Source organism: Suricata suricatta, chromosome 7 (assembly GCF_006229205.1).
Source record: "Suricata suricatta isolate VVHF042 chromosome 7, meerkat_22Aug2017_6uvM2_HiC, whole genome shotgun sequence".
Classification (NCBI taxonomy): Eukaryota; Metazoa; Chordata; class Mammalia; order Carnivora; family Herpestidae; genus Suricata; species Suricata suricatta.
This window is the reverse complement of record NC_043706.1, coordinates 4,108,003-4,134,145: the sequence shown is the minus strand read 5'-3', so window position 1 is coordinate 4,134,145 and position 26,143 is coordinate 4,108,003. Positions and strand designations below refer to the sequence as shown.

The following is a 26,143-nucleotide window of genomic DNA, read 5'->3' as shown; positions in this document are numbered from 1 at the left end:
CAGGCTCGCTGCATTCTGGCGACGAGAGGGAAGACTGAGACCAGGCAGTGGTCTCCCTTCCGCTGGACTCTGCGCGGAGTGAGGGTGACACGGACAGGCCCCGTGGAGACGCGTGTCAGTTGTGCTCGGCGTGAGAAGACTTTGAGGAGCAAATAAGGTGACCGGGGGCCTGCGCCCCACAACGTGGTTTGGGGTGGTGGCCGAAGGCTTGGCTGTGAGACGCTCGCCCTACTGGGGGCTGCCGGGAACGTGGGTTTAGAGACGGATGGACATGGGTTCAGATTCCAACTCGGGTCTGTGTCATCGGGGCCAGCGGAGGGGAACCCCTCTGGGTCCGGTTTCCTCATCTGCAGCTGAGCATCCTGGTGCCCTCGTCAGCAGGTTAAGGGCAGAGAGGTACGTGCCCCGCCGCTCCTGGCTCAGCGCAGACTTCGGAAATCTCCCCCTGCCTCTGTTTCCCCCTCACAGGCCGCTCATCAGAGGGGGAGGACTGGGAACGGGGGGCTTGGGAGAGGGCATGCCTCCTGACTGGTATTTCTTTGAGCGGCTCAGAATGTGGGGCCAGCGCTCGAGGCCGGAGGAGGCCTGGGTGCCCGGCTGTGGATTTGTTCTGAGCACACCTGCTGACGAAGGGTTCCGGCTTCCCATCTGTAGGAATGTGGGGGGCGGTCTGCCCCGGAGTCCCTCTGACCAGGGACGCCGATAGGGGCCCCAAAGTCCTTCTGGGGGGGTGTGTGTGTGAGTCAGGTGCCTGGAAATTACCATAGACTGGCAGTGGGTCGTAAACCAGGTATGGAACCAGCCCTGAACATTCAGGAAGCATCACAGGCTGGCTTCAGTGAGTAGACAACGCACATTCTGTCCAGATACTGAATTTGGAACCAGTACCGGGGAGCCGTGACTAGCTGGTTTGGGACTGTGCTCTGGGTCCTTCATGCAGTTGTCAGAGAACTCGAACGCCAGGTTCTGCCCGGAGGACGTTTTATTTCTGATTTCAGGTGATTTATTGGTAGGACAAGGGAATTAAAATTTTGTTCAGTTCTTCCTTTCAAAGAGCCTCTGCTCCCGTTTGGACTGTGACCGTCACTGTCACCAGCCTGCGTGCGGCATTGTGGGCTGGGCCCCGTGGCGGACAGCGTTCATACACATCCTCCCATTAAACCTCGTCACTCGTGAGGAGTGGACACTGCTCTGTGCCCACTTACAACTGAGTGGGGGTGAGGGGGAGCCGAGCGAGTTGCCCCAGACCCAGCTGGCCCGCAGCGGGGCAGGTGCAGGCGTGCCCGGCCTGAGCAGCGCCGTGCCGTCGGCCCGCCTGTCCGTCTGCGACGGTTGTCCAGGCTTGCTGGATGTATGCGGTTTGTCCCTGCAGCTCCCATTTCCGTTCCTCTCTTCCTGTCTCTCTGTCCCTGAAAATCCCCATGCAGGGGCGCCTGGGCGGCGCAGTCAGGTGGGCGTCCGACTCTTGATTTTGGCTCAGGTCATGATCTCACAGTTCGTGAGCTTGAGCCCCGCATCAGGCTCTGCGCTGGCAGCACAGAGCCTGATCGGGATTCTCTCTCTCTCCCTTTCCCTCTGCCCCTCCCGTGTGTGCATGCTGTCTCTTACTCTCTCTCAAAAATATGTAAGTAAACTTAAAAAGGAAAGAAAAAAGCAAGCACCTCCCTCCTTGTCATCAGCGGCATGTCCCACGCCCCTGCTGTACATGGCATGTTCACTTAGCACTCGGGGGCAGCGGTTGGATGTGTCCCTAGAAGGGGTCACCAGCTCAGACTTGCCCAGGACGCAGCGTCAAAGACCACGCTGACGGAGCCATCCTTCAGAAGCCCTTCTAAATTTCCAAGAAGCATGAATTCCAAGATGTATGATACCGTTCTAATTTTATACATTTCCCAAGTATTGAATATACTCATGGCCCCAAATATAATATAAGTGGTATATTTATGCTTAGTTCACAGGAACTTACACATCCTCAAACAATTTTAAATTATTTTAATGGTTTATATTGGTTTTATCTTTGTTTTTATGTCATTGTGTCTCAGCTCTGATTTAATAGTGTTGGGGGAGGCAGTTATTGATTTTAATATCCTTCCTACGGGGGAAATTAGGTCATATTAAGTTATACATATAATGTGTATATGTATACTTGTGTCACCGAGACGTTATAAAACACATCATATGACACGTAATATTTCATATACACACACACACACATATATAAAATTGATGATCCTCCAGTCCTGTAGTTTCTAGAAACACGCTGTAGTTAAAGGGTGAAGAGACGCGGCACCGTACATCAGTTTTGGGTAACACAGGAACGCGGCTTGCTGGCTTGGAAAATGAACAGAATTGCATTCTTTTGCAAGAATCACCGTGTTCCCGGGACGTATTTTCCTCATTCTCAAAGTGAAGGAATTTAACTGACAACTTCAAAGGTCAGCTCTAAACCGATTGAATCGCTGTGTTAATCTGCCGGGTCACGCAGTTTAGTGGGATGACTAGGGTTAGCGTGAGCGTTTCAAAAGGGAGATTAACGAAAGCCTGTTCTCCAGCTGTGGGGAGAGGGGATTAGTCAGGAATGCTGCCCTGTCCTTTGGGTCTGGTTTGCTGGTGGATGAGGGAACCCCTTCACGCTGAGGCTGCCTCGCTCAAGCCCAGACTAACTGGTGTGGGCTTGTCGCCGGCCAGACGTGGGCCCAGCCTCTCGCCAGACCTCGGGTGCGCGGTTGGGGCACGTGGAAGGTCTGGGACACAGGGTGCAATGGAGCAGTGGGCTCACCCAGACAGCGTTTTCCAGACCCGGCTCTGCTAGCTTCCTGGGATTTGGGAAATAAGGATTTGCATCTAGTCCCCCCTCCACCCCAGCTGATTTCCGTGTTTTATGTCTTCCTAATTCCTCCTCTTCTTTCCTGACCAACCTGTAGATTTTACACTGTAAGGGGTGCCTGGTGGCTCAGTCAGTGAAGTGGCCGACTCTTGATTTCAGCTCAGGCCGTGATCTCATGGTTCACGAGTTTGAGCCCCGTATTGGGCTCCACCCAGACAGTATGGAGCCTGCTTGGGATGGATTCTCTCTCTCTGCCTCCCTACTCCCCCAAATAACCAAATAAAGCTTAAAGAGAGATTTACACTGTGAAATTTAGGACTGCCGTTAATCTTCTCTACCTTGATCTTCAGCGGAAAAATGGTGTTACTAACACCAGCCCCTTCACTCCCTGTGATCCTGGGAGGAAAAGTGGGCTCATGGATGCCGATGCCGTAAAGTGCTTCGATCTGAGGTCAGGAGAGTAGTAGTTCAGTGGGAACTACTTTCTTTTCCTATGACATTTGAAATGTTCGCATTGAATATGCTTCAGGGAGGGGGGTCTCATTTTGAATGTCATTGACAGAGTGATGGCCTAGAAGATACTAGAATTGCAAACAAAAAACTAAGAAACTGTGTTTGAAAACTGTTAAGACCAAGCCATTCGCTGTGTGTTTTCAAAGAATATGTGCAGAAGTAGGAGTAGATGCTAGCTCTGGGGCATAACGAAAAGTACGATCTTATAGCTCTACGATCTTACAAAACCTACGCATACTTTTAACCACAAGAGGAAAAGTGTAACGTGTAGTTCATGAATGTGGAGTGATTTTTCTTTAGAGATGTCACTAATCAATATGATAGTGACTAGCCAATACCTGTTTTATTTAAAATTAATTACAACTCAATAAAATTTCAGTGCCTCAGTCACATTAGTCACATTTTAAGTGCTTAGCGGTCACATGTGGCTACTGTGTTGGCGAGACCAGTTATAAAACATTTCTAGAAGGTTCTATGAACGAGAGAGCATGCCTTAGAGAAGCTGTGAGGAATGGCAAAAGAACATCCCCCTCCCCCTCCTTCCTGAAGTTACTTTTTGGAATTCAAATAGAATCTTTGGCTTAATATTATTCCATTTTATCTGTACACTTGAAGTTGTTGAAGAAAGCACAGCTCACTCCAAAACATCATTGATTCATTTCTCTACTTGGAAAGTCCTGGAACCAATTCTTGGCTCTTAAGTTGCACTTCTTCCATATATATTTCCTTCCTTTACCAGGTACCGTCTTTCCTGGACCAATCCAGTAGTCACTCAATCCTGTACCGTCTCGGGTTGTTACATAATTATTTAATGAGCATAAACCAAACTCTTACCTTTAGCAAAATAACTAATCTCTCACTCTATCCACAAGTCCACTTGGGCTCTACTGTCCAGGGGTAGCCAGCTGCTTGTCACCACTCCCAGGGACCGCTGTGTCCCAGCCATGACCGTCCCTCGTGAGTTATGACAGTCGCGCCCTGACCGGGTCTCCTGCCTCCGCTCTCGCCCTCTGGCTCGCTGCCCGTCTCTGCCTCACATGGGACTTTCCTTCCAGTGTCAGGTCAGGTGGCGTTTGGGCTCCGAGCCCTCCCGTGGTTTCTGTTCCAAGTAGAAGATACCGTGTGGCGGTGGCCTGTGAGGCCTCCCAGCCCTTGTGGCCCCCCTCACCCCTGCTTGTTACCCTCTCACCTCACCCACGCCTGCTCTCGGCGGGGCACAGTGGGGGCTTTTCCTTCTCCTGCAGGCAGATTCTCACCTCAGGGCCTTTGCTTTTGCTGTTTCCTCTGCCTGGACCTCTCTCTCTCTCTTTTTTTTAATATTTATTTTTGAGAGAGAGAGCGAGCGAGTAGGGGAGGGGCAGAAAGAGAGGGAGACACAGAATCTGAAGCAGGCTCCAGGTCTGAGTTGTCAGCACAGAGCCCAACGCGGGGCTCCAACCCATGATCCGTGAGATCATGGCCTGAGCCGAAGTCGGACACTTCACGTGTTGAGCCCCCCAGGCGCCCTGTGCTGGGACCCCTCTTACAGGAGACAGTCACGGGGCTCCTTCCTGCACTCCCTCTAGACCTATTCGCTGTCACTTCAGAAGGAGGGCTCACCAAACTATTTAAAAATGCCACCTGCCACCCCCATGCCCCAGCCCCTGCATGACAGAGTCTGTTCCCTTTCCTAATGGTGTTTTTCTCCTTGGCGCCTACCAGCATCTGGCGCACGTCCCTGCGTTTTACCTACTTGTTTCTGTACCGTCTGCCCCCATTGGTGGAATATAAGGTGCCTGAGGGCAACTTTCAGCCTTTAACTCTGAGTGTCTGGTTCAAGGCAGGCACTCAGTAATTATTTCAGGAATGAGTGAAGGCAGTACTCTAATATTTAACCATGATTATGATGAATGCTACACACACACAGAGGAGGTCGGGTGGGTGCACTGACAACAGAATCCTGGTTTTGGGAACCGAAGAGCGCGAAGATCCTTGACATTGGTTTTGAGGAGAAACACAAAGACGCGTCTTGCTGGGTGATCTGCCTCAGCCCCTCCCCTCTAGGCTTTCTCAGGTTTCAGCCTCTGCCTTCTGGCTTTTTCTGAAAGTGCATCCATTCCTCTCCTTCCTGCTCTTGAGGGGTCACACTGGGGGCTTTGGAGCCGGGGCTACAGGGGTCAGATGTGGACAGCTTGTGTGTGTGGGGGGGGATGGACGGGCCTCAAGTCTGGGGCCCTTGCACGGACCAGCCAGCCCTGTGCGGGCCTCCGGCCCCCGGGACGGGGCAGCAGAGGGTGCCCGGGGTGTGGGGGCCGTGCTGCCGCCGCTCTGCGTTTGTTCTGAGGTGGCAAGGGCCACGCACACAGGGCCCAGCCCCCCACCATGGTTTGCTGCCTTGTGGGGGGAGGGGGATGAGTTTTGGAAATCAGAGGGTGAGACCCTTCCCCACGCCGCGATGTGGTTCAGGCCAGACTGGGGTGCAGGGCGGGGGGAGTGCTCGAGAGTGGCCAGGGCAGTGACACGGCGGGGGGGGGGGGGGGGGGGGGGCACTTACCGTTTGCTGGTCCCTCCCGGGGCCCGGGCGGCCGCAGAGCAGCGCAGAGAGCCTGGAGTTGCTGTGGACGCGGGTGTCCGGGCGGCACAGGTGTTTGTGCCTGAGGACACTGACTTCTCACTTCCTGCCACTTACCGAAGCTGATTTGGGCCGGAAAGGCTCTGCCCCCTCAGTTTCACTTTATCCTGAAACTCTGAGCCATTTGGCCGGTGTTCGGCGGAATCTTTCATCGATGCACGAGGCTTCTGTGTTCCCCGGGCACAGTGCTGCTCCACGTCGCGGGTCTCGTGTGGTCTGAGACTTCAAGAAAGGAAAACAAGCTGGTTTTTTATTAAAAATAAAAATAAAAGGTTTACTCTCTTTGACATGGCCTTTGATTGTGCTTGTTTTTTTTTTTAATGTTTATTTATTTTGAGAGAGAGATGGGGGGAGAGACAGAGAGAGAGACAGAGAGAGAGAGAGAGAGAGGGAGAGACAGAGAGAGAGAGAGAATCCCAAGCAGGTTCTGCATTGTCAGCACAGAGCCTGTCAAGGGGCTCGAAGTCACAAACCGTGAGATCATGACCTGAGCTGAAATCAAGAGCTGGACGCTTAACCAGCTGAGCCCCCAGGTGCCCCTATGCCTTTGTTTTATTAATTTAAACACTTTTTAGTGTTTTACTTATTTTTGAGACAGAGAGAGGAAGAGTGTGATGGCAGAGAGAGAGGGAGACCACATCCGAAGCAGCTCCTGGCTCCGAGCTGTCAGCCCAGAGCCCGACGTGGGGCTCGACCTCAGATCTGTGAGATCAGAACCTGAGCCGAAGTCGGTCGCTTAACCTGTTGAGCCACCCAGCGCCTGTCTCCGGCCTTGTTTTAAAAGATAGGTCTCCTTATGTTTAAACGTTCTATGAATTGTCACTAAGATAGCATATGGGTATTTCTGTATTTTGTATAAAGTCTGTCTCAACAGTCCCCTAATGCACCTTTGCTAAACTGGTAGGTTTTGAGGCTTGACCTCTGTTGCCCAGCTGACACAGGTCAGGGCAGAGGCAAAGAAGCCGCAGGGGACCTGGGGCCGCTATGAGAGTGGCTTTCTTGCCCTGCATCCGCTGCTGAGCCGCTGATGCCCCGGGGGGCTGCGGGGCACTGGGGCTGTGACCCTTTCTGTAGCCAAGTTGAGAACGGAGAGGTTCTTGGAACACGGCAGGCGGGAGGCAGGACGGCAGCGCCTGGTGTTTCCATGCCATCCCTCCACCGGCTTCTCTCCTCTTGTTTCTCTTTGGTCTGACAGGTGTGTTGGGAAGGAGCTGGCCCGTGTGTTTGTGGGGGGCCGAGGTGACCTGCGGACCACAGCTTTTGTGCCCTGAACTCCCGAGTTCCCGTCCGGAGAGGGGGTGGGGAAGACCTGCTCTGGCTTCCGTCTCTTATGCAGCAGATCCTCGAAGCCTGGCTTTGCTCCAGGCACAGGGAGATGTGGCTGCATGGGACAGGTACGGTCCCTGCTCCCAGGCCCCTTACAGTCTGGAGGGGCTGGTAAGAGTGTGCAGCTTGAATTTTTCTTAACATTTATTTGTTTTTGAGACAGGGAGAGACAGGGTGTGAGCAGAGAAGGGGCAGAGAGAGAAGGAAACAGAATCGGAAGCAGGCTCCAGGCTCTGAGCTGTCAGCACAGAGCCCGACGGGGGGCTCGAACTCATGAACCATGAGATCATGACCTGAGCCGAAGTCGGATGCCCAACTGGCTGAGCCGTCCATATGCCCCAAGAGTGTGTAATTTGAGCAACAATTAACACTGTGATAGGCGTTGGCAGGAAACGTACCAACGCCGTGAGAGCACATGACTGGGAGAGCTTCCCGAGGCTAGAATGGACTTCCTTCGGGAAGTCCTTTAGGTTGGGATCTGAAGGCTGAGCGGGTGTGAGCAAGGTGACTGGTGTGAACAAGGTGCCAATAAAGAAAGGAGGGGGCAGGGGAAGCATCCGGAGCAGGGGGGCGGTGGGAGCGGCCCTTTGGGAGGCCAGCGTGGCTAGATGGGGAGCAGTGGTGGTCAGGTGACACCCGGGTGGAGGCAGGGACCAGTGTCGCAGAGAAGGGCTGCGGGAACGTGTGGGCCTCTGAGTGCTGCAGGACCGACACAGGCCATGGCTGGGGCAAGGGTGCTGGGAGCGAGATGCCGGCGACCCGAGCAGGGTCCTCGCGGCGGAGACGGACAGACGTTACCAGGTTCAGGGATGTTTGGATGGCATTGAACTGGGCGAAGCGCGAGCAGGGAGGAAAGGCGGCCATGGCTGATCTCTGGCCGGAGAAACGCTGGCTGGCCGGGCGCGCCCTTGCGTGCAGACTCTTGGACGGGGAGCAGATCCTGGAAGGAAGACCACAAGTTTCGTGGAGGATGAGCTGAGATTTCCGGTTGGAGGGGCATCCAAGTGGGGGACAGGTAGATCTGCCGGCCCCAGGGAGGTCCGGTGTGGCGCGGTGGGATGAGTGTGGTCGCGGGCGGCCACGGGAGCAGGGCAGCGGGCAGTGACCGGAGGGGGGCAAGAACCCTGGCATCAGGGCTGTGCCCGAGCCAAGGCGCGGTCTAGGGAGCACAGGCTGGACGCCTGACACTGGGTGTCACAGCAGAGAGATGTCGACTCTGCAGGAGCAGGCCCTGCGGGCTCTGGGGACAGAAGCCCATGTTGAACAGCAGGGGAGACACCGTGGGGGCTGGACGAGGAAGTGCCGACTCTTGACTGAGAGGTTGGGCTCAGCGGAGGGAGGGAGGTAGCCGAGCCCCAAGCTAGGTGTAGGGTCCAGGGTGTCACTCTCGCTCTGGAGACTTCTGTCTGTGGGCTTTAAAGTTTTTTTTAACACTTATTTATTTTTGAGAGACAGAGACAGAGAGCGAGCAAGGGAGGGACACAGAAACGGAGACACAGCATCTGAAGTAGGTCCAGGCTCCAGGCTGTCAGCACAGAGCCCAATGCGGGGCTTGAACCCATGAACTGTGAGATCATGACCTGAGCTGAAGTCAGATGCTCAACCGACTGAGCCACCCAAGTGTCCCAAGATGGTACTTTTTAAGTTTGGTGATAGCGCTGGCATGATGAAAGAGGAAGGATAAGGAAGGACATCCATGTCTCCTTGGCCTGAGAGACGAGGCTGGAAGGCTGGGAGACGTGGGCTGACAGGGGACACGGGGCAGACTGGGGAGGGGCTTTCAACCGAATTCTGGGAGAAGACAGTGAAACTAACTTCTTGTTCCAACTCCGCTGAATAGGCAGTTGTTAGATGTTGTCATTGTGAGCACATCCAAGGACACGCCTTCAGGCTCCTTTCCTAGTGGGTCTTGTGCTGAGCCGCTCACGTGTTAGGTGTCCTGGTGGGCCATGTTGTCTCCATGTTCTCACCGATGAGGAGCCCAGGGCACAGAGAGGCCAAGTAACCTGAGAGGTCACACAGCTGTAGGAAGAGGTCTAGTGGGAACCCACCAGGGCTCGCTGCCTTTGGAGCCGGCTTTCTTTGTCCCTAAACCGTAACTGTCACTTGTCTTTTCCTTCAAGTGACTCTTGGTGGTCTCTGTTGGATGCCATGCCTGGGACAGGAGGTCCCATCCCTGGGGCTGGAATCCTGAGAGAGGTCACACGTGGATGAAAAGTGATGGGATTGGGGCGCCCGGGTGGCTCAGTCGGTCGAGCATCCAGCTTCAGCTCAGGTCATGATCTCGGTTTGTGGGTTCGAGCCCCGCGTCAGGCTCTGTGCTGACAGCTCAGAGCCTGGAGCCTGTCTTCGGATTCTGTGTCTCCCTCTCTCTCTGACCCTCCCCTGCTCACACTCTCTCACTCTCTCAAAAATAAATAAACATTAAAAAAAGAAAAGGAAAGTAATGGTAGTCCATCCACCCAGTGAGGGCAGCCAGAGGGACCAGACTGTCTGCTGGAATCCGTCGATCTACTTTGCTTTCTGTCCCTCTTGAGGTCTGGGTGTTTCCTGCTTTATTTTATTTTTTGGGAGTTTTTTTTATGATGAGGGCTACCCATTAAATATATTTGTGCTTCACATTCTGTCGCTTGGAACACAGAGGCACTCTCGGGGATGCTGACCGGTCGTTTAACCCTTTCTGGTCTGCTTCCTCTTCTGTAAACTGGAGGGATTGGCGGCTTCCTTCCCCAGATCGCTCGTGGCTCTGTGATTCGTAGCTGGGCTTGGGCTCCAGTGGCTCTCGTGGTCAAGGAGAGGCTGCCTGGGCCTGTGCTGGGGAAGCAGGAGAAGTTCTGTTAATTAATTGGGTCACTATGGCTGTTACCTGTGTTTTCCGTGCTCCTCGCACGACTGTGACTCTACTGCGGGTGAATTCATCTAGAACGTAAAGAGGACCCCAGTGGCTAATACCTTCACCATGCCGCATGCAGACCTGGGAGCCCCCAGTTCACTGCCCACGGGGGGCCGAGAGCTCTGGACCGGAGCTGTCCACACCGAGGGCCTGATGCGAGCCCCCCAGCACCCTGAGGGGCCAGAGCTGGGTACCAGACTCCGCTTACTCATAGCCTGAGAGGTGGCCCCTTTGCTGGGGGTCATTCTGCCTTGAGAAATGAGTCCTCATCATAGAATCAGCGTGGCACAGTCCAGAGATTTGTGTCAGCTGCCGCTTTGAAAAGAAGACGTGACAGGGAGTGACATTAAGGAGAACTGATGGTTTGAAGTAGCCGTATGTTCATCTGTGGGGAGGCACGGGCTCTGTTTTCTTGCACGCTTTGATAACACCCGACAACCTGCGGTCAGGCAGCGGCAGAGGGAAGGAGGCGACCGTGTCAGATGAGTTGTGTGTATACACTCCATTTCTGCACAGCAGCGTGAATAACCAGGTGGAGAAGAAATGGATTTGCACAGGCGTTAGAGAGCGGAGGCCGGCCCCCCTCGCCTCCTGGCTCCCCTGTTGACGGAGCATCTCTTGTTCGGGGAGTAGCGCCCCGAGAAGGAATTCATTCTCTGCAAACGTTTCACGGGGACTTGCCGTTCCCGGTCGTCTACACAGACCAAAGAGGAGTGGGGTCCTCGAGCCGGGAGCACCTAACCTCATGGACCCCGAGTGTAGGAAGTTGACACGGGGACGTGTTCCAGTGCCTTGTTCCGGGTTTGAGTACATTTACGTCCATGAAGACCGTGACTTGTTCTGTTAGGCCACTCAGCTGGCCTGAGCTAATCCCAGGTTGACTGTGGGTAACTCTCTTAGTTCAACGCCGTTATGGGCATTTATAGTTTTATCGTAATGTGCAGATACAAATAATAACACGCAATTGTAGCTCTTTCATCTGCCAGTCCTCTTCTGAGTGCTAAGTGATGAGCCCGTTTAACCCTCATGTCTCCATGGGTGTTGGTACAATTGCTGCTCCCATTTTACAGAAGAGGAAACTGAGCCCCGAGGAAGGTTAAGTCGTTTGCCCGAGCGGCACAGATAGTAAATGGTGAAGGTTGGACTAAAGTGCAGACAGCCTGAACCCAGCATTTCTCCTTTAAACCGCTTGGCCAGGGGCCGGCGCTCGTGTTCTGTGTAGGATCAGGCAGTAAGTACTTTAGGCGTTGTGTGCCGTGAAAATCTGTTGCTTCTTTTCAGCTCTGTTTTGTAGTGTGAAGCAGCCAGAGACAATACATTGAACAAATGGTGAGACTGTGTCCCAATAAAACTTTATTTATAAAAACGGGTAGGGTGCTGGATTGGGCCCACAGGCTGTAGGTCAGATCCTGTACCAGACGATACTGCCTTGTTAGGAAACACCTATTACTGGCAGAGAGAGACAGAGGCTGGAAAGTAGGGCGATCCAGTTTTATAAGGGATTTGGAGCCAGGAACTGCATGAAAAATGATATATTCTTTGTATTCCTTTTGGATAATGTGCCCTCTTGCTTTGGGCAGGGAGGGTGATGGCCCTCATGGCTGTGTATGTGGGTGTTAAGAGGCTCGGGTCCAGGAGAGACGTTTTATTCTGTCCCAACTTCCTGGGCGATCTTGCACAAGACCCTTAGCATCTGTCACCGGCCCTCTCCACATGGTGATACGGATCCTCGCCACCTGCCCTTCTTTCTCCCCGAAGAATCTTGGATTAATGAGGTCTTGTCTCTGATTCACTTGGAGCTCGGCCTCTGGAGGAGGGTAAATGTATTCAATGGTCTTCATCATTTTGTTTGCTTGCAAATCAGAGAGTACTTTGGGGGTCATATGACCATTTTTTGAATGTTTGCCATGTGGAGCCTAAATTTAAAGGAAGGGCGTTCTTGGTAATCTGCACAAGAGAGCGTGAGTTCGGGAACTGCATGCGCAGCAGTAGGCGTTAGGCCAGTGGAGTTATTCAAGAGGGTGGAACGGGCATTTATTGCAGTTTTTAAGAAGTGTGCAGTGTGAGCAGCGAGAGGGTTCCGTAGTTGACCTCATTATACATCCTTTCTGTAAGAGGAGTTAGGGTCCCTGCTGAGCGGTGAGTCTGAGTGGTGGAGAGGATTTTTATAAATGTTTCCGAGTGAAACTTTGAAGTTAACAGTTGAACCGAAAAGCCTCACAGAGAACCGGGCCGCTGCCTGCATTTCAATGAAAGCAGGAGGAAGTTCGTAATGGAGGCCGGAAGTGCGGGGCGCATGCCAAACCCACTGTGGGAGCCTGGCCCGAGGTTGGGGGAGGTTACGGCGCGCCCTGGGTGACTGGGGTTCCGTGCTCAGGCACGGGTGCTGCTTCTGATGCCCCCCACCCCACCTTCTTTTTTTTTTAATTTGCAAGAAACACGTTGAACTGAAAATTCAGCCTTGGCGAGGTCTCAGAATCCTGGTGGGTTCCTTCTGATGCTAGAAGCTATCATTTGAAAATCCAGTAAGTGTGACTACTTAATCCTGATTTGGGCATCTAAGTTTAAGGTGCTTTGCCATGCAGCTCTCATGATAGAAGAGCTGGTATTTGACCGAGATCTTCTCGGTGCCTGGCTAGGGCTTTGTCTACACGTGTATCTCACTTAAGACAGCCAGATTTGTCCCGCAGAGGAATGTTCTTGTTTTCCAGAGGGGCACACCGAGGCCTCGGAAGTCCACTAACTCTGGCAGGGTTAGGCAGCCAGACCGTGGCAGAGCCAGACTTTAAGTCTGTCTTCCTGGGGCGCCTGGGGGGCCCAGTTGGTTAAGCGTCTGACTTTGGCTCATGTCATGATCTCCAGGTTCCTGAGTTCAAGCCTTGCGTCGGGCTCTGTGCTGACAGCTTGGAGCGTGGAGCTGCTTCCGATTCTGTGTCTCCCTCTCTCTCTCTCTGCCCTTCCCCTGCCCATACTCTCTCTCTCTCTCAAAATAAATTAATAAACTTAAAAAAATAAACTACTGACCCAGTTAATACCCTCCCAGTGGCCCTAGAAACACCCTGTGCTGACTGATCAGGACGGGGCTGGTCAGGAGAAGGCGGGCCGCTCATATGAAGCCAGGGCTCCTTGTGGGGGACTTCAGTCCTCAAAGCACAATGCTCGTCGAGGGCCAGAGCCCGGCCCTGCGCCTTGTCTCCATCAGTTGCTGGGATGCTTGCGTGAGATCAGTCCCTCGGACGTCTTCATTAGCCCCATGCAGGGGGCCTGGTAATCGCTTCATTACTGATGTGTTCCTTGCTTAAGTGTCGAAGGTGCTGTGTCATTTTTCGTTCATGTTTTCTGCGAGCGTCTCTGTGACCGGGGTACGGATGCACTCTCCTTCCAGAATGCGGTGTTCCTTCCCAGATGGGTGTCCGTGTTTGGCAGTAGGCATAGTGTTTGGCAGTAGGCATATGTAAGGTACAAGCTCACAGGTGATTAGCATCGGGGGAGCCCCAGGATGTGAGGGGAGGGCAGAGGAGGGGGAGGGTGCTGGAGGTGGGAGGGAGGGTGGGCAAGGGGAGCCTGGCGGCCACAGCCTAGCAGGGAGTGGGATGGGGAGAGCGGGCTGGGGAGACGCCACAGACTGAGCGCCGCACGGGCGGCATCAGGCGGGCACACAGAAGACAGACACAGCCAGGCAGGGGCGGTAGGGACCAGCTCTCCTCCCGAGGACCCCAGTGTCCCCATCCTCTTGATGATCTGTGTACCTGTTCATTTCCTTCTGCTTTTAGAACAGACTCATCTGCGTCTGCAGGTGTGGAGACTACCAGGAAGTGGGTTCTGGAAATTCGAGAGTCTGTGCAAGTAATTAGAAGCCCAGTCCCTGGACTCAGACCGCACTGGGTTCAGATCCCCACTCTGGCACCTGCTTGCTGGACCGGGGCAAGTGTGTGATCTCTGTGTGTCATAGTCTCTTCTCCTTAAAATGGAGATGATAGCCGTGCCCAGTCCGGCTTGTGGGGTGCTGTGAGGACTCAAGGAGATGAGGCCCACAAGCCCATTAGAGCAGTGGACTCCGCGGTACTGGCCGTGTTTGCTCCTGTGCTTCTAGCACAATCCTGGAGGCTGTGGGACCTACTTCTCTTGGAAGGAATGTTCACAGAGCTTAATCCCTCTGTCGAAATACCGAAAAGGCTACCTGTTCCTGTCTGGGTTTTTGCCATTGACCTTACTGCTCATCTGAAAAGATAATAGACCGGGGCCAGGAGCCCTGGTTTCCCTCTCCAGCTCTGGCGTGAACCAGCAAAGACGAGTTTCTCGGACCCGCTCTCAGATTAGAGGCTGAGATGGCGGTAAATGGTGGGGTTTCCGGTCATTGACCAAGTGAAACTGAGTCCTCCTTGGCGTGTGAGTTCTGTGATCGGCTATGATTTTACCTCTGTGCAGAGGTTTCGTGGGTGAAGACTCGAAAAGACTGGGGGAGTGCTCGCACAAGTGCCCCTGGACGAGAGAAATGTGCGGACTACATGGTAAATAATAAATTCAGTGACCAGGAAGTTCTTTGGGAAATGAAGACGCCAGTTCTCCCATCAGATCTTAAGTATTGGAGACTCCTTTCTTCAGTGCAAAGGCCCTGGGGCCTGCCCAGACCTCCACGCTGCAGAGGGGCACCGTGTTTAGATCTTGGCGGTTGGGCTGCGGAGGAGGGATCCCGGCTCTGGGGATGAGTTCAAAGTGTTTCCAGCCTGTTTGTATTCACAGGGTCCCCGCTGGGTCAGAGGGGGCCTAGAGGCATGTGGGGCCCTATGAGCTACATAGATGTTCTTAGTGGAGTATTGGAATCGAAACCTCCATCAATGTTCTCTCTGGGACTGGGGGCGGCCCAGCTGAGACACCGGGGGGACACACGGGAGGCATCACCCGATGGGCTGCCTGCCTGTGCACCGCGTGAACGTTCTCTGCTCGTCCACGGGGGTGGGGGGAGGGCGGGTGTGGGCGGCGGTTGTGCGGAGCGTGGGAAAGAGCCCCAGGCCTCTTCATCCGTCCGCCGCTGTGGGGGATGACAGTGTGCCGGGGCTCCAACGGAACGTCACAGAGGCCTGTCTTGTATCCTCAGCGGGAGTAACCCCTGGGCCTGTTGACTGCTCACCGTGAGATTTCACACGCGATTTGTTCAGTTTGGACCTTCATGCGGTGACTCTTTTGGAGCACAGGTTCTATGTGGCCAGGAGGCCGTCCTGGGTCCCTGATGCTTCTTGCATGCCCGGAACCCAGCTCCGTGGCCCCTTGGGGCGTCTGTGGCATTCCGTCCTGTGGACAAGGCCAAAACGCATCATTCCCCTCAGTGGCGCTCACACAGATGCCTTTTCTTACCTGCAGGTGCTGACGTCATGCCGAGCCTTCCTCGTCACGGCGCGGATCCCCACCAAGGTACGTGCGGGCACTTCCTCACGCACACACCCCAGCACAGCGCACACCCCGCCTCACTGGGCCCAGCTGGTCAGGGCTGCCCGGGCCATCCCACGTGGTGCCCACCGAGGCCAGTGCGCTCCGTCTGCGGGCGTGTGAGAGGACACCTGTCCACCGCGCGTCCCCAGCCCACCTGCTGGCCGAGCGGCGTGCTGGCCACTGTGAGACCTGTCCTTGCGTATGGCGACCTCAGTGAGTTTATCTCTTTAAGGGTATTTCACATCGTAATGAAGAAGCCTGCACGAGGAGAGAGTATCTGTGAAATACTGAATATTGATAAAGGTGAATTATTTAAAAAAAATTGCCGTCTTGGTAAGGACCGGGCAGTGGTAAAGGTTGGGATGAGGGGGGACATAACAGTTCAGCAAAGCTACGCCCTCAACTTGCTTTGCAAGGGTCTTCAAGGTCTCACACCATTCAATTTAACTTAGTTTTAATTTAATTTAATTTTTATTTTATTTTTTATTTACTTTTTTTATTTTGGGAGGGAGAGAAAGCACGAGCCAGGGAGGGCACAGGGAGAGAGGGAGACAGAATCTGAAGTGGGCTCCGCGCTGTCAGCGCTGAGCCCGACGTGAGGCTTGAACCCATAAAGTGTGAGATCGTCACCTGAGCCAAAGTCGGATGCTTAAGTGACTGAGACTTGAGTTGGATGTCGGGTGCCCTGTATTTAAGGATGTGGCCCCCGGAGGAAGTGCCCTTAGAGTGCCAGCCAGTGGGCTTTCCTCAAAGAAGAAGCCTGAGCATGGTATCAAAGGCTGGGAAGGGAGACAACGCTTGTCAGTTTTAACTCGAAATAACTGAAGGTGGGTATGTATGAGTTTTAGAAAATAGTTCCCTGCTTGTAATGACTTTTCAAAACCCAACCAAGTATGGATCCTGATAATAACTAACGATAGGTAAGAAGACTTGTACTCGGATAGAGTGTTTGCATTTATTTGTTTATTTCTTTTAGACAGAGGGAGTGCATGTGCACACATGCAACAGAGAGACAGGGACAGAGAGAGGGGATCTTAAGCAGGCTCTGTCGAGACACTCAACTGCCTGAGCCACCCAGGTGCCCTCCGAACAGAATGTTTAAAATGTGCCCCCAGTGCCACATTGGACAAGAGAAGTGTCTTGTTCCTCCTCCCAGGTCCGGTCCTGGCACATAGTAGGCCTTCCATCCATGTCTGTTGGTTGACTGAGTAGTGATAGAATACCTTTTCTGCCTCTGGTCCTCAACACTGTACATCAGATATTTTAACTGGAGATTGAGGGCTTCTGTGTTCGTGGGTCCCACCTGCCACATGTAGGGGTACGGCACAGCACGAGAAGGCAGAGCTAAAGGGTCTTGGGGCTTGGTGCCAGGTGGGTGCTTTGCCCCTTGCATTTCTGGCTTCAAGGGGAAGAGGTCAAGCAGACTGATCTATGCAGTCCTGTCATCGGGTGCTCTGTGACTGCTGTCATCGAGTGAACGGCTGTGACACTGGGGGAGAGATTGGTGGCTGTTGTCCAGGAAAAATAGGAAGTGTGTGGGAGTGGAGATGTTTTGCAGGAAAAAAATTGCTGATTATGAGAGAAGAGAAAAAAAAAGTCACCTGTTATTTGGGAAGGAAGTAAATCACTGTTTATCTGTGCGCAGAGAGACATAGATTTTGACTCAACTCTGTGTATTTCATTGAGTACAGTTTAAAATTCCTGCATATTGTGTTTTTCTACGTCCGTTCAAAATATGAATTTCGTTGAGAGACACTGGAAGGAATGATGACTCCAATAAGTGGCCAGAATGTAACCCAGAAGGGAGGGGGTTTAGGAGGAAAAGAAAACCAACATCGTTTTTATCTTGATGGGACTTTCTGAAGCAAAGTTTTGAAACAGGAGGAAAATGCACGTTTACATGGTTCACTCAACACAGTCATTTCTCAGTGAAGAAATACTGGAGAGGAAGTTTAAGAACTTCCCACTGAGTTTGTCCCTGGATGAAACTTAAAAAGTCAGACGTGAAGCTTGCTTTCTTTCAACCTTTCAGTAAAGTGACCAGTACTTCCTCTGAATTAGGATAAATCAAGGTCATATCTTTTGTTTGTTTAAGTTGATTTATTTTGAGAGAGAGAGAGAGCGCAAGTGAGGGGAGGGCAAGAAAGAAAGAGAGAGAATCCCAAGCAGGCTCTGCGCTGCCAGAGCCTGACGTGGGGCTTGATCCCATGAACTGTGAGATCATGACCTGCGCAGAAACCAGGAGTCAGACGCTTTGCTGATTGAGCCACCCAGGAGCCCCAAGGTCATATCTTAGTGCATAAATGGAGATACGAAACGAGCCTGTCTTCAGAAGATGTCCAATGCCTTGTTTTGCTCTTGGACTGTTTCTCATTGGAGCATTTTTACCTTCAGTTAGAGGTTTTGCAACCCTCATTCATTACAGGTCTGTATTTCAATTGCAGCTCGAGTTAACCTTCAGCTACTTGGAGATCCACGGAGTCCTCTGCAGCAAGCCCGCCCAGGTGAGTGCCAGGGACAGCCCCCTGCCGGCCACAACCACGACGGGCTGACCTTCCTTGAGCTCCTGAACCCGGGAACCCCCTCTTTTAGTTTCACCATTGAGATTCCCTTGAGATAATGTAGAAAGACAAGATTGGGGAAAATGCAAGTTTCTGAACGAGAGCCCGATCAGGGGACTGTGTGGGGAGGGGCTGGGATTTTGTTCTGAGAAGGAAAGCACCTTCTCCATAACTCAGGCTGAGCAGAACTAATTAGCTTTTGTGGGAACTGACGATGTAAATGTCAGCACTATTCCTTAGAGATCGTGCACGACACGGTTTAGTCTTAAAATCCCACAGCTCTTACATAGCACTGTCTGGGGTCTTTCTGGGAATGTGCTGATACATGAATGTTTTGGGTGCTAATAAAATGTAGATGTTTAAAAACATCTCTGTTGAGCTCTAGTAAGTGACATGCAGGGAACTGAAGTGTACAGTTTGGTAAGTTCTGACGTACGTATACGCATGACGCCATTAACCACAATCAGGACGGCCAACTCACTCCTTGCTCCGTGGGCTCCCCATACCCTCCCCCCACAGACACTCAGCCCTGCCCCTCATCCGTCCACCGCCTCTGCTCCTTGCTGCCGGAGATGAGCTCGCGTTTTCTAACACTTCGTCTGAGCGGCATCATGGTGTGTGTGCTCTTCGTGGGCTGCCTTCTCCGTCAGTGGAATTATTTGGGGGTGGGTCAGTCTCCTCATGTGTCTCCGCAGTTCCCTCTGACTGTTGAGGTGTCTTCTGTCGTGTGGCTGTATTGCAGCCCCCCTGTCTGCACATCTGGTGAGGGACAGTGGGCCGTCGATGTGGGCCAAGCCGAGCTGCTGTGCACACATATGTGTGCACCTTTGGCCGTAGGCTTTCCGTTCCCCTGGGTGTGGAATGGCTGACTGGAGGCGGGCACCTTTCCAAGCAGCTGCCGAGCTGCCTTCCAGAGCGGTTGTACCACCGGACATTGTGACCCACAGGGCGCAGGGTTCCCGCTCCTCCACACCCTCGCGGCACCGGTCAGTGTGTTTCATTGTAGCCATTCTGGAAAGTGCCTGCTGCTTTCTGATCGTAGTTTTAACTTAACATTTCTCATGACTCCAGATACTGGACACCTTTTGATCTGCTCATCTGCCCATCATCTGTCTCCCTGGTCCAGTGTCCGTTTAAATGTTTGCCATCTTTTAAAATTGAGTTGTTTGTTTTCTGATTGTTTTAAGAGTTCTACATTATGAATACACATCCCTTATCAGATACACAATTTATACATATTTTTTCTCAGTCCACGTTCCTGTCATTTTATATTCTTTGCTCTGCTTTTCAAAGGGCACAAGTTTTAAATGTCGATGACCCCCATTTGCCAATATTCTCTTTAATATGGATTGTGCTGGTGTGGTTGAATCAGTCTTTGCTCAAGCTGAGGTCACAGCGCATTCTATGTTTTTTGGAAGTGTTGTAGCTTTGTGTTACACATTTAGATCTGTGAGGTAACTACTTTGAGGTAGTTTCTGTATATAAAGCAATATATGGATCAGTGTTCTCTTTCTTCCTCTCTCCCTCCTTCCTTTCCTTTCTTTTCCTTCCTTCCTCCCTCCCTTGCTCCTTCCCTCCTTCCCTCTCTCTTTCTTTCCTTCCTTCCCCCTTCCTTCCTTCCTCTCTCCCTCTCTCCCTCCCTCCTTCTTCTTTCCATCTTTCTTTCATCCTACCTGTAGGATATTCACTTGTCTGACAGACTGCTGTGTCCGCACTGACTTGGTTTCCACTTCTGTTAGAGATCAGTTGTCCGTGGAAGTGTCATTCTCTTCCCCGACTCTGAGTCCCATCCCTGTGGTCCGCTGGTCTTTGTGCTGCTATCCTGATTACTGTCGCTTTATAGTAAGATTCGAGATTGGAGGGTGTTCGTCCTCCGGGTTGGTTCTTCTTTATCAAAGTTGCTTGGTGATTCTGGTTCTTTGCAATTCCCTGTGAACTTGAGACTCTGCTCAGTTTCTGCAGAAAAGGCTGCTGAGGTTTTGATGGGTATTGTCCTGAATCTATCAATCAGTTTTGGGAGATTCAACATCTTAACAGTACGGAGTCCCTGACCCAAGAAAACTGTGTATTTCTACATGTTTTTAGGTCTTCTTTAATTTCTATCAGCAGTGTTTTATTGTAGATTTCAGTATACGGGTCTTATACGTCTTTTGTCAAGATTTATTCCCAAGTATTCTGTAGTTATGGATGCTATTATAAACAGTATTGTTTTCAATTCTGGGTCCTAATCGTTTCTTGCCAGTGTATAGACGTACAGGGGACTCTTGTGTGTTGATCTCACGTCCTGTCCCTTGTCCGACTCACCTATTGGCGCTAGTAGCTTGTTGTTGTTGTTTTCCGTAGGCTTCATGCCCGGCTCGGAGCCCACGTGGGGCTTTGAGCTCACGTCCCTGAGATCAAGACCTGAGCTGAGATCAAGAGCCAGATGCTTAACCAACTGAGCTGACAGGTTTTATCAGGAATTAGTCTTGTGTTTTGTCAATGTTTTTTCCTCTATTACTGTGTTTTTCTTTATCTTTCTAGTTTGTTCATGTGGTCAATTATATTGATTGATTTTCAGATACTCATTCAACCTCTCATTCCTGGGATTAACCTGACTGCGTCATGATGTGTTTTCCGTTTTGTATATTGGTGGATTCTATTCATTAAAATTTTGCAAAGAATCTTTGCGTCTATGTTAATGACAGTTACTGACTGTAGTTTTCTCTTTTTAAAAACAACTTTTAGAGTGATCATGGACTCATGGAATTAGTCACTTTTCTTCAGATACTTAGAAAAATTTAGAATAACCAACTCTTTAAATGTCTCATTGAATTTTCCTGTGATGTCATCAGAGCTTGGAGTTTTTTTTTTCCTTTGGCAAGTTTTTAACAAATTGTATTTCATTAACAGATAAGATACATTCATATGTTTTTTCTTAAGTGAGCTGTGGTAGTTTGGGTCTTTTAAGAAATGTATCTATTTCATCTCTGTTGTAAAATTTATTGGCATAAAGTTGTTCATAGTATTCCTTCCTCATGCTTTAAATATGTGTAGAATATTATTCCTGTTACTGATCGTTCGATCCTTCTCTCCCCCCACCTCTGACCCCCAGCTCCCTGCATATCAGTCTGGTTGGAGGATTATCAATTCTGTTGATCTTCTGAAAGAACTTGCTTTTGGTTTTGTTGATTTTCTCTATTGATTTTGTTTCCCATTTCATTGATCCTCACTCTGATCTTTATTGTTTCCTTCCTTCTACTCTTTGTTTTAGTTTTTAAGACTATAAAGAAAATGTATGTGTGTTTGTGTGTGCACACGCATGTGTGCGTAGTTTGTTGGCAACAACTCCTAAAAGACATTGTCAGAATTGTCACTTTATGTTGATCCAGATTACATACAAATCCTTGGAACTTCTCCATGGTTCATGTGACAACAGGGTTTTTATCCTGTGTGTTTAGTGTTCTTTAGAAACTGGAGTTTGGGAGAAAAATGACAGCACCATATGTGTGCCCGCATGGCGGCCGTATGCAGAAGTGAACGCTTACTCACAAATGACAGTCTTAATCCAGGGATGTTTATGTGGATGGAGCTGGGGTTCTGACGGGAGCAGAAGGGCATTAACTGAAATGTTAATGCCAAGGTTATATTCAGAGTATGATTTCTCTGTGGGATTTAATTACGAGAAAGGACGTGGACGCAGCAAGGCCGATTTCCCCATGCAGCTGCTGGCCCTGGTCTAGCCGGGTGACGCGGGGTCGCTTCCCTCCAGTGTCTGGCCTGCAGGGAACTGAGTACTCATCCGTCGCCTCGGCCCGGGGAGCTGTCGTCACTGTGCCCTGCTGCCTTGCTTCCGTTCTGCACGGACCTTGGAGATGATAGTGTAGCGGGACCCAGGGGCTTGTGATGCTCAGCAGTCCTCAAATCTCATGTTCCAGAAATTTCTGTGGAGCTGTTTAGAAATAAATACTGATACCTCCAGCAGTGCCTCTCTCCCTGTCTCACTCCCCTGTGTACACGTGCATGTACATTCACACACACACGTACCCATGCGCACGTACACGCACGCATATACATGTACACACGTGTGCACACATGCGTACACATGCACGCACACAGACACTGCACACATGTACACACCCATGCACACACACACACACGACGGTTAGGACTCAGTGTGTCGGGGTGGACATTTGAGTCTCTTGTGTTCCTGAGGATGAGAGGTGTGACTGATGTCAGCCCCGGAACTGAGCTGTTCTCTAGTGTAAAGTCGTAAGGATGGCGATGTCCGCGTGTGGCACGCACAACGTACCCTTGATTCGGACACCCTTTTCTCTTTTTTCTTTTTTTTTCCATTCTTTTTTAATGTTCTTTGGGATTGATTCACTTTTTGTCGTTATTTAATTATAGTTTATCAATTCAGGTCAAATCCTGGGACATTCACATTTCATCACGTTTGAGTGACAGGGAGGGTGTGTCACTGCATGAGTGAGATGTGACATTTGCTGTTGTTTTCCGTCCTCTGTGGGGACGTGTGAAACCTCATCCCGTTTTTCCTGTCTGTGTTCTCTGCGTTTACGTTTTGTTGAAATTCTGTGTCTGTTTGTGGTCAATACACTGAGACCCACAGTTATGTAGTTTTATAGTTACGGAATTTGGGGACCGGTTTGTGTACAACTGAAACACTTAATGGTTTTTTAAAGTATAGAGTTAATTGTTTGCTATGTCTAGGACGATTTTGGCAAATCACACATGGCTGTGTCGTTAGAACGAAAAGTCCTTCACAGGTATGTCGGCTGGTGTTGATGAAACAGTGCTTCAGGTCGGGACGCCCGGGTGGCTCAGTAGTTAGGCTTCTGCCTTCGGCTCAGGTCATGATCTCCCAGTTCATGAGTTCGAGCCCCCGATCAGGCTGCGTGCTGTCAGCACAGAACCCGCTTTGGGGTCTCTGTGCCCCTGTCTCTCTTGCCCTTCCCCACGTGCTCGCTTGCTCTCTCTCTCTCTCTCTCTCTCTCTCTCTCTCTCTGTCTCTCTCTCTTCCTGTCTCTCTCTCTCCTTTGTTCTACTGAAAAAAGGAGGCGGTGGGGTTGCAAACCTCTCCTAAGTGAGACACCAGCACTTACATCACCGATTATTACCGTAAACATGGATCAGGGGTTGTGGATTGCGTCCAGCCGGGGATCTGAACCAGAATTGTTTCAAACGTTTGATTTTTTTTTTTTTCTGCAGCCAAAATAGGAGGGAGGGCCAGAGGTATTGGAAAGAGGGTCCTTTGTCCCGGTGAGATGATTTGCTGTTAGTGTCGCCTCTGTCACTCTGTGGCGGCCTTTACATTATCAGAAGGTGGTGACATGTTATGTGGGGCTGTGCACAGCTTTTGTGTCAGCGCGGATGGGAAGGCCTCCTTTCTTCTCCTCCCCCGTCACCTTGTTCCTTCCCTGTCATTCTGTTCAGTTCTGTGCAGAGAAGGATGCTGAGTGTTAAGAGTACTCGGGATTTAGAAGAAGCTACTTACTAATTACGCACACCCCAGCTGCCCTGGGGTGAAGGGAGCAGACAAGCTGGGTGGTGAGGGATAGACCTGCCCAGGCGGGGTGTCGGGAGCGGATGTGGGGGTGGGGGAACGCGGTGAGGGGGGATGCCCCGGGCAGGCTGTGGGGCGTGGACACCGAGTCCCAGAGTATCTGGTTTTTAAAACATGCGTGCGCACACATCCGTGCCGCTGGGACATCTGAGCCTAACCGCACAGACCAGCTTTGGTTCACTTGAGACACTTCCTTGAGGTGTCCTGGGGCTGAACAGTAAGTAACCGGCAGGGACAGAAGACGGCTTGCTGCCCTTTGGGGAGAGCTCTTCCTGGGTCACCGTCTGGAAGGCCATGCATGAAAATTAGCATGAAAAATATGTACTTCTGTGTATGGGGAGCCAGCTGACTGGGCAGAGCCGGCCCGTACTGACAGACTCCTCCCAGGTCCATGTGGAAAAGTAACATTTTAAGGTCTCTGGTCACTTAAGTCTTTCTCTTTGCTCTCACCATTTGGGCAAATAACTTGCATCACTTTTCCTTTTAACATAAACATTTTGAAACAGGATTTTTTTTTAAAAGCTTATTTATTTGGGGCGCCTGGGTGGCTCAGTTGGTTAAGCGTCCAACTCTTGGTTTTGGCTCAAGTCACGATCTTGCTGTTCATGGGTTTGAGCCCAGTGTCGGGCTCTGTGCTGACGGGCTCTGGGCTTGGGATTCTGTCTTCCTCTCTCTCTGTCCCTCCCCCACTCATGTCCTCTTTCTCTCTCTTGACCTGAGCTGAAATCAGTGGTTGGATGCTCAACCGACTGAGCCATCCAAGTTCGCCCACATGATTATTTTTAATTTAGCTACTTTTAGCTAAAGTAAAAGCTAGTTGCCCAGGCCAGTTGCACATTAAGTGTCATGTTCCCTCATATTTTTGCACAAGGTAAGCACCAGCAGGAAGTAAATATGTGAGGATATTTTGCAACCCCAAAAGGATTGCATTTAACATGAATATTTAAAAAAAATTTTAATGTTTATTTTTGAGAGAGAGTGAGAGAGAGCGAGAGCGATCGAGCATGAGCAGGGGAGGGGAGAGAGGGGGGGAGACACAGAATCTGAAGCAGGCTCCAGGCTCCAGGCTGTCAGCACAGAGCCCAACGCGGGACTCAAACCCACAAACTGTGAGAACATGAAGCCGAAGTCCGACACCTAAACTACTGAGCCACCCAGGCGCCCCTAACATGAATAGTTCTTGAGATCCAAGATAATGATAACTTTTCAAAGTGATTGACATGGATTCTTCTTATTTGAACTGTGTCCTTAGACACCCTATTGCCCTTTGTGACCTGTCCATTTTCTCAGGTTGATTTATATTTATTGACGTAGCTGTATGACCTCAGCGTCAGCATTGCTGGTGCAAGTTTTGCACATTTCCCAGCAGTTCCTTGGAATGATGCTTTGCCTTGTTCCCATCACATAATCCTTTCCAAGAATTCTCTCATTAGGAGTGTTAAATTGTTTAGAAGCATTTGGTTTTTCTTTTGCCTCTAGGCTAAAGGTTTTAGCATTTCATTTAAACATCTCATAGGGGTCCTTGTTTTTAAAACATGTTAAGAAAAGAAAAAGGTGAGGATGGGCTTGCCCTGAGCTGCTCACTGAAGGAGGTGGGCCTCCTCACGCTGGGTGGGAGGATGCAGCGGACCCTGTAAGGCGGATCTCAAGGAAAAACCTCGGTAAACGTAGAAGAAGTGGTGTGTGAATGTGAATGTCTCGTCTCCATCATGTGTATGCAGGTGCGGAGGGGTCTCTTTGAATCTGTAGTTTCGCCTTTAGAAGCACTCGCTTCAGTTTCTGGATGTTTCTGACAGCCTTTCCCCCATCTACCCAAGCACGTCTTGGAGTCTGAACTGAGGATGTTATTTTAAGGAGGTGCTTCTGGAAAAGCTGGTGTTGCATTGGTCCCCGTCGGTGGGGACGCGTAGCTTCCATGATTTAACCCACGACCCGCCCGCCTCTTGCAGATGGTCGTGGAGACTGACAAGCACAGCATCTCCATGAAGATGGCCTCGCCCGACGACGTGAGCGACGTGCTGGCCCACATCGGCACCTGCCTGCGGAGGATATTTCCTGGCCTGTCTCCAGTGTGAGTTCCAAGGCGGGGAGGGGCGAGGGGAGCCAGAGCCCCTTGTTGGAGCCGTGGTCCCCGTCACTCCTGCTCAGGGCCACCCTGCAGCCCGCCTCTTCTCTTCAACATTACACTGCCGACCCGAACCCAAGCCGTTGTATTTTGTGCCTGAGGGTTCCCGTAGGTTCTCTACTTTCAGGAGCTTGGGGGACAGAGGGTTTGGCCACCCCCCCTTTTTTTTTTTGAAATTTTATTTTATTTTATTTTTTTTTACTTTATAAAGTTTCATATTTTTTAACATATGCAGTTATTTTCCATCATTTACAATACAGTCGTTACAATGACACTCCAAACAGAAAAGCAAAG

General features: G+C 51.1%; 1 protein-coding gene across 1 annotated transcript in view; it reads left to right on the top strand.

Annotated features, from left to right (window-relative positions):
• CARMIL1 (capping protein regulator and myosin 1 linker 1) overlaps window positions 1–26,143 on the top strand; it is a 298,331-nt gene that overhangs the window by 89,215 nt on the left and 182,973 nt on the right. Inside the window, exons 3-5 of the mRNA XM_029944967.1 lie at window positions 15,532–15,582; window positions 18,045–18,104; window positions 25,674–25,795. Coding sequence (XP_029800827.1) covers window positions 15,532–15,582; window positions 18,045–18,104; window positions 25,674–25,795 — 233 coding nt within the window. The remainder of the gene's footprint in view (window positions 1–15,531; window positions 15,583–18,044; window positions 18,105–25,673; window positions 25,796–26,143) is intronic.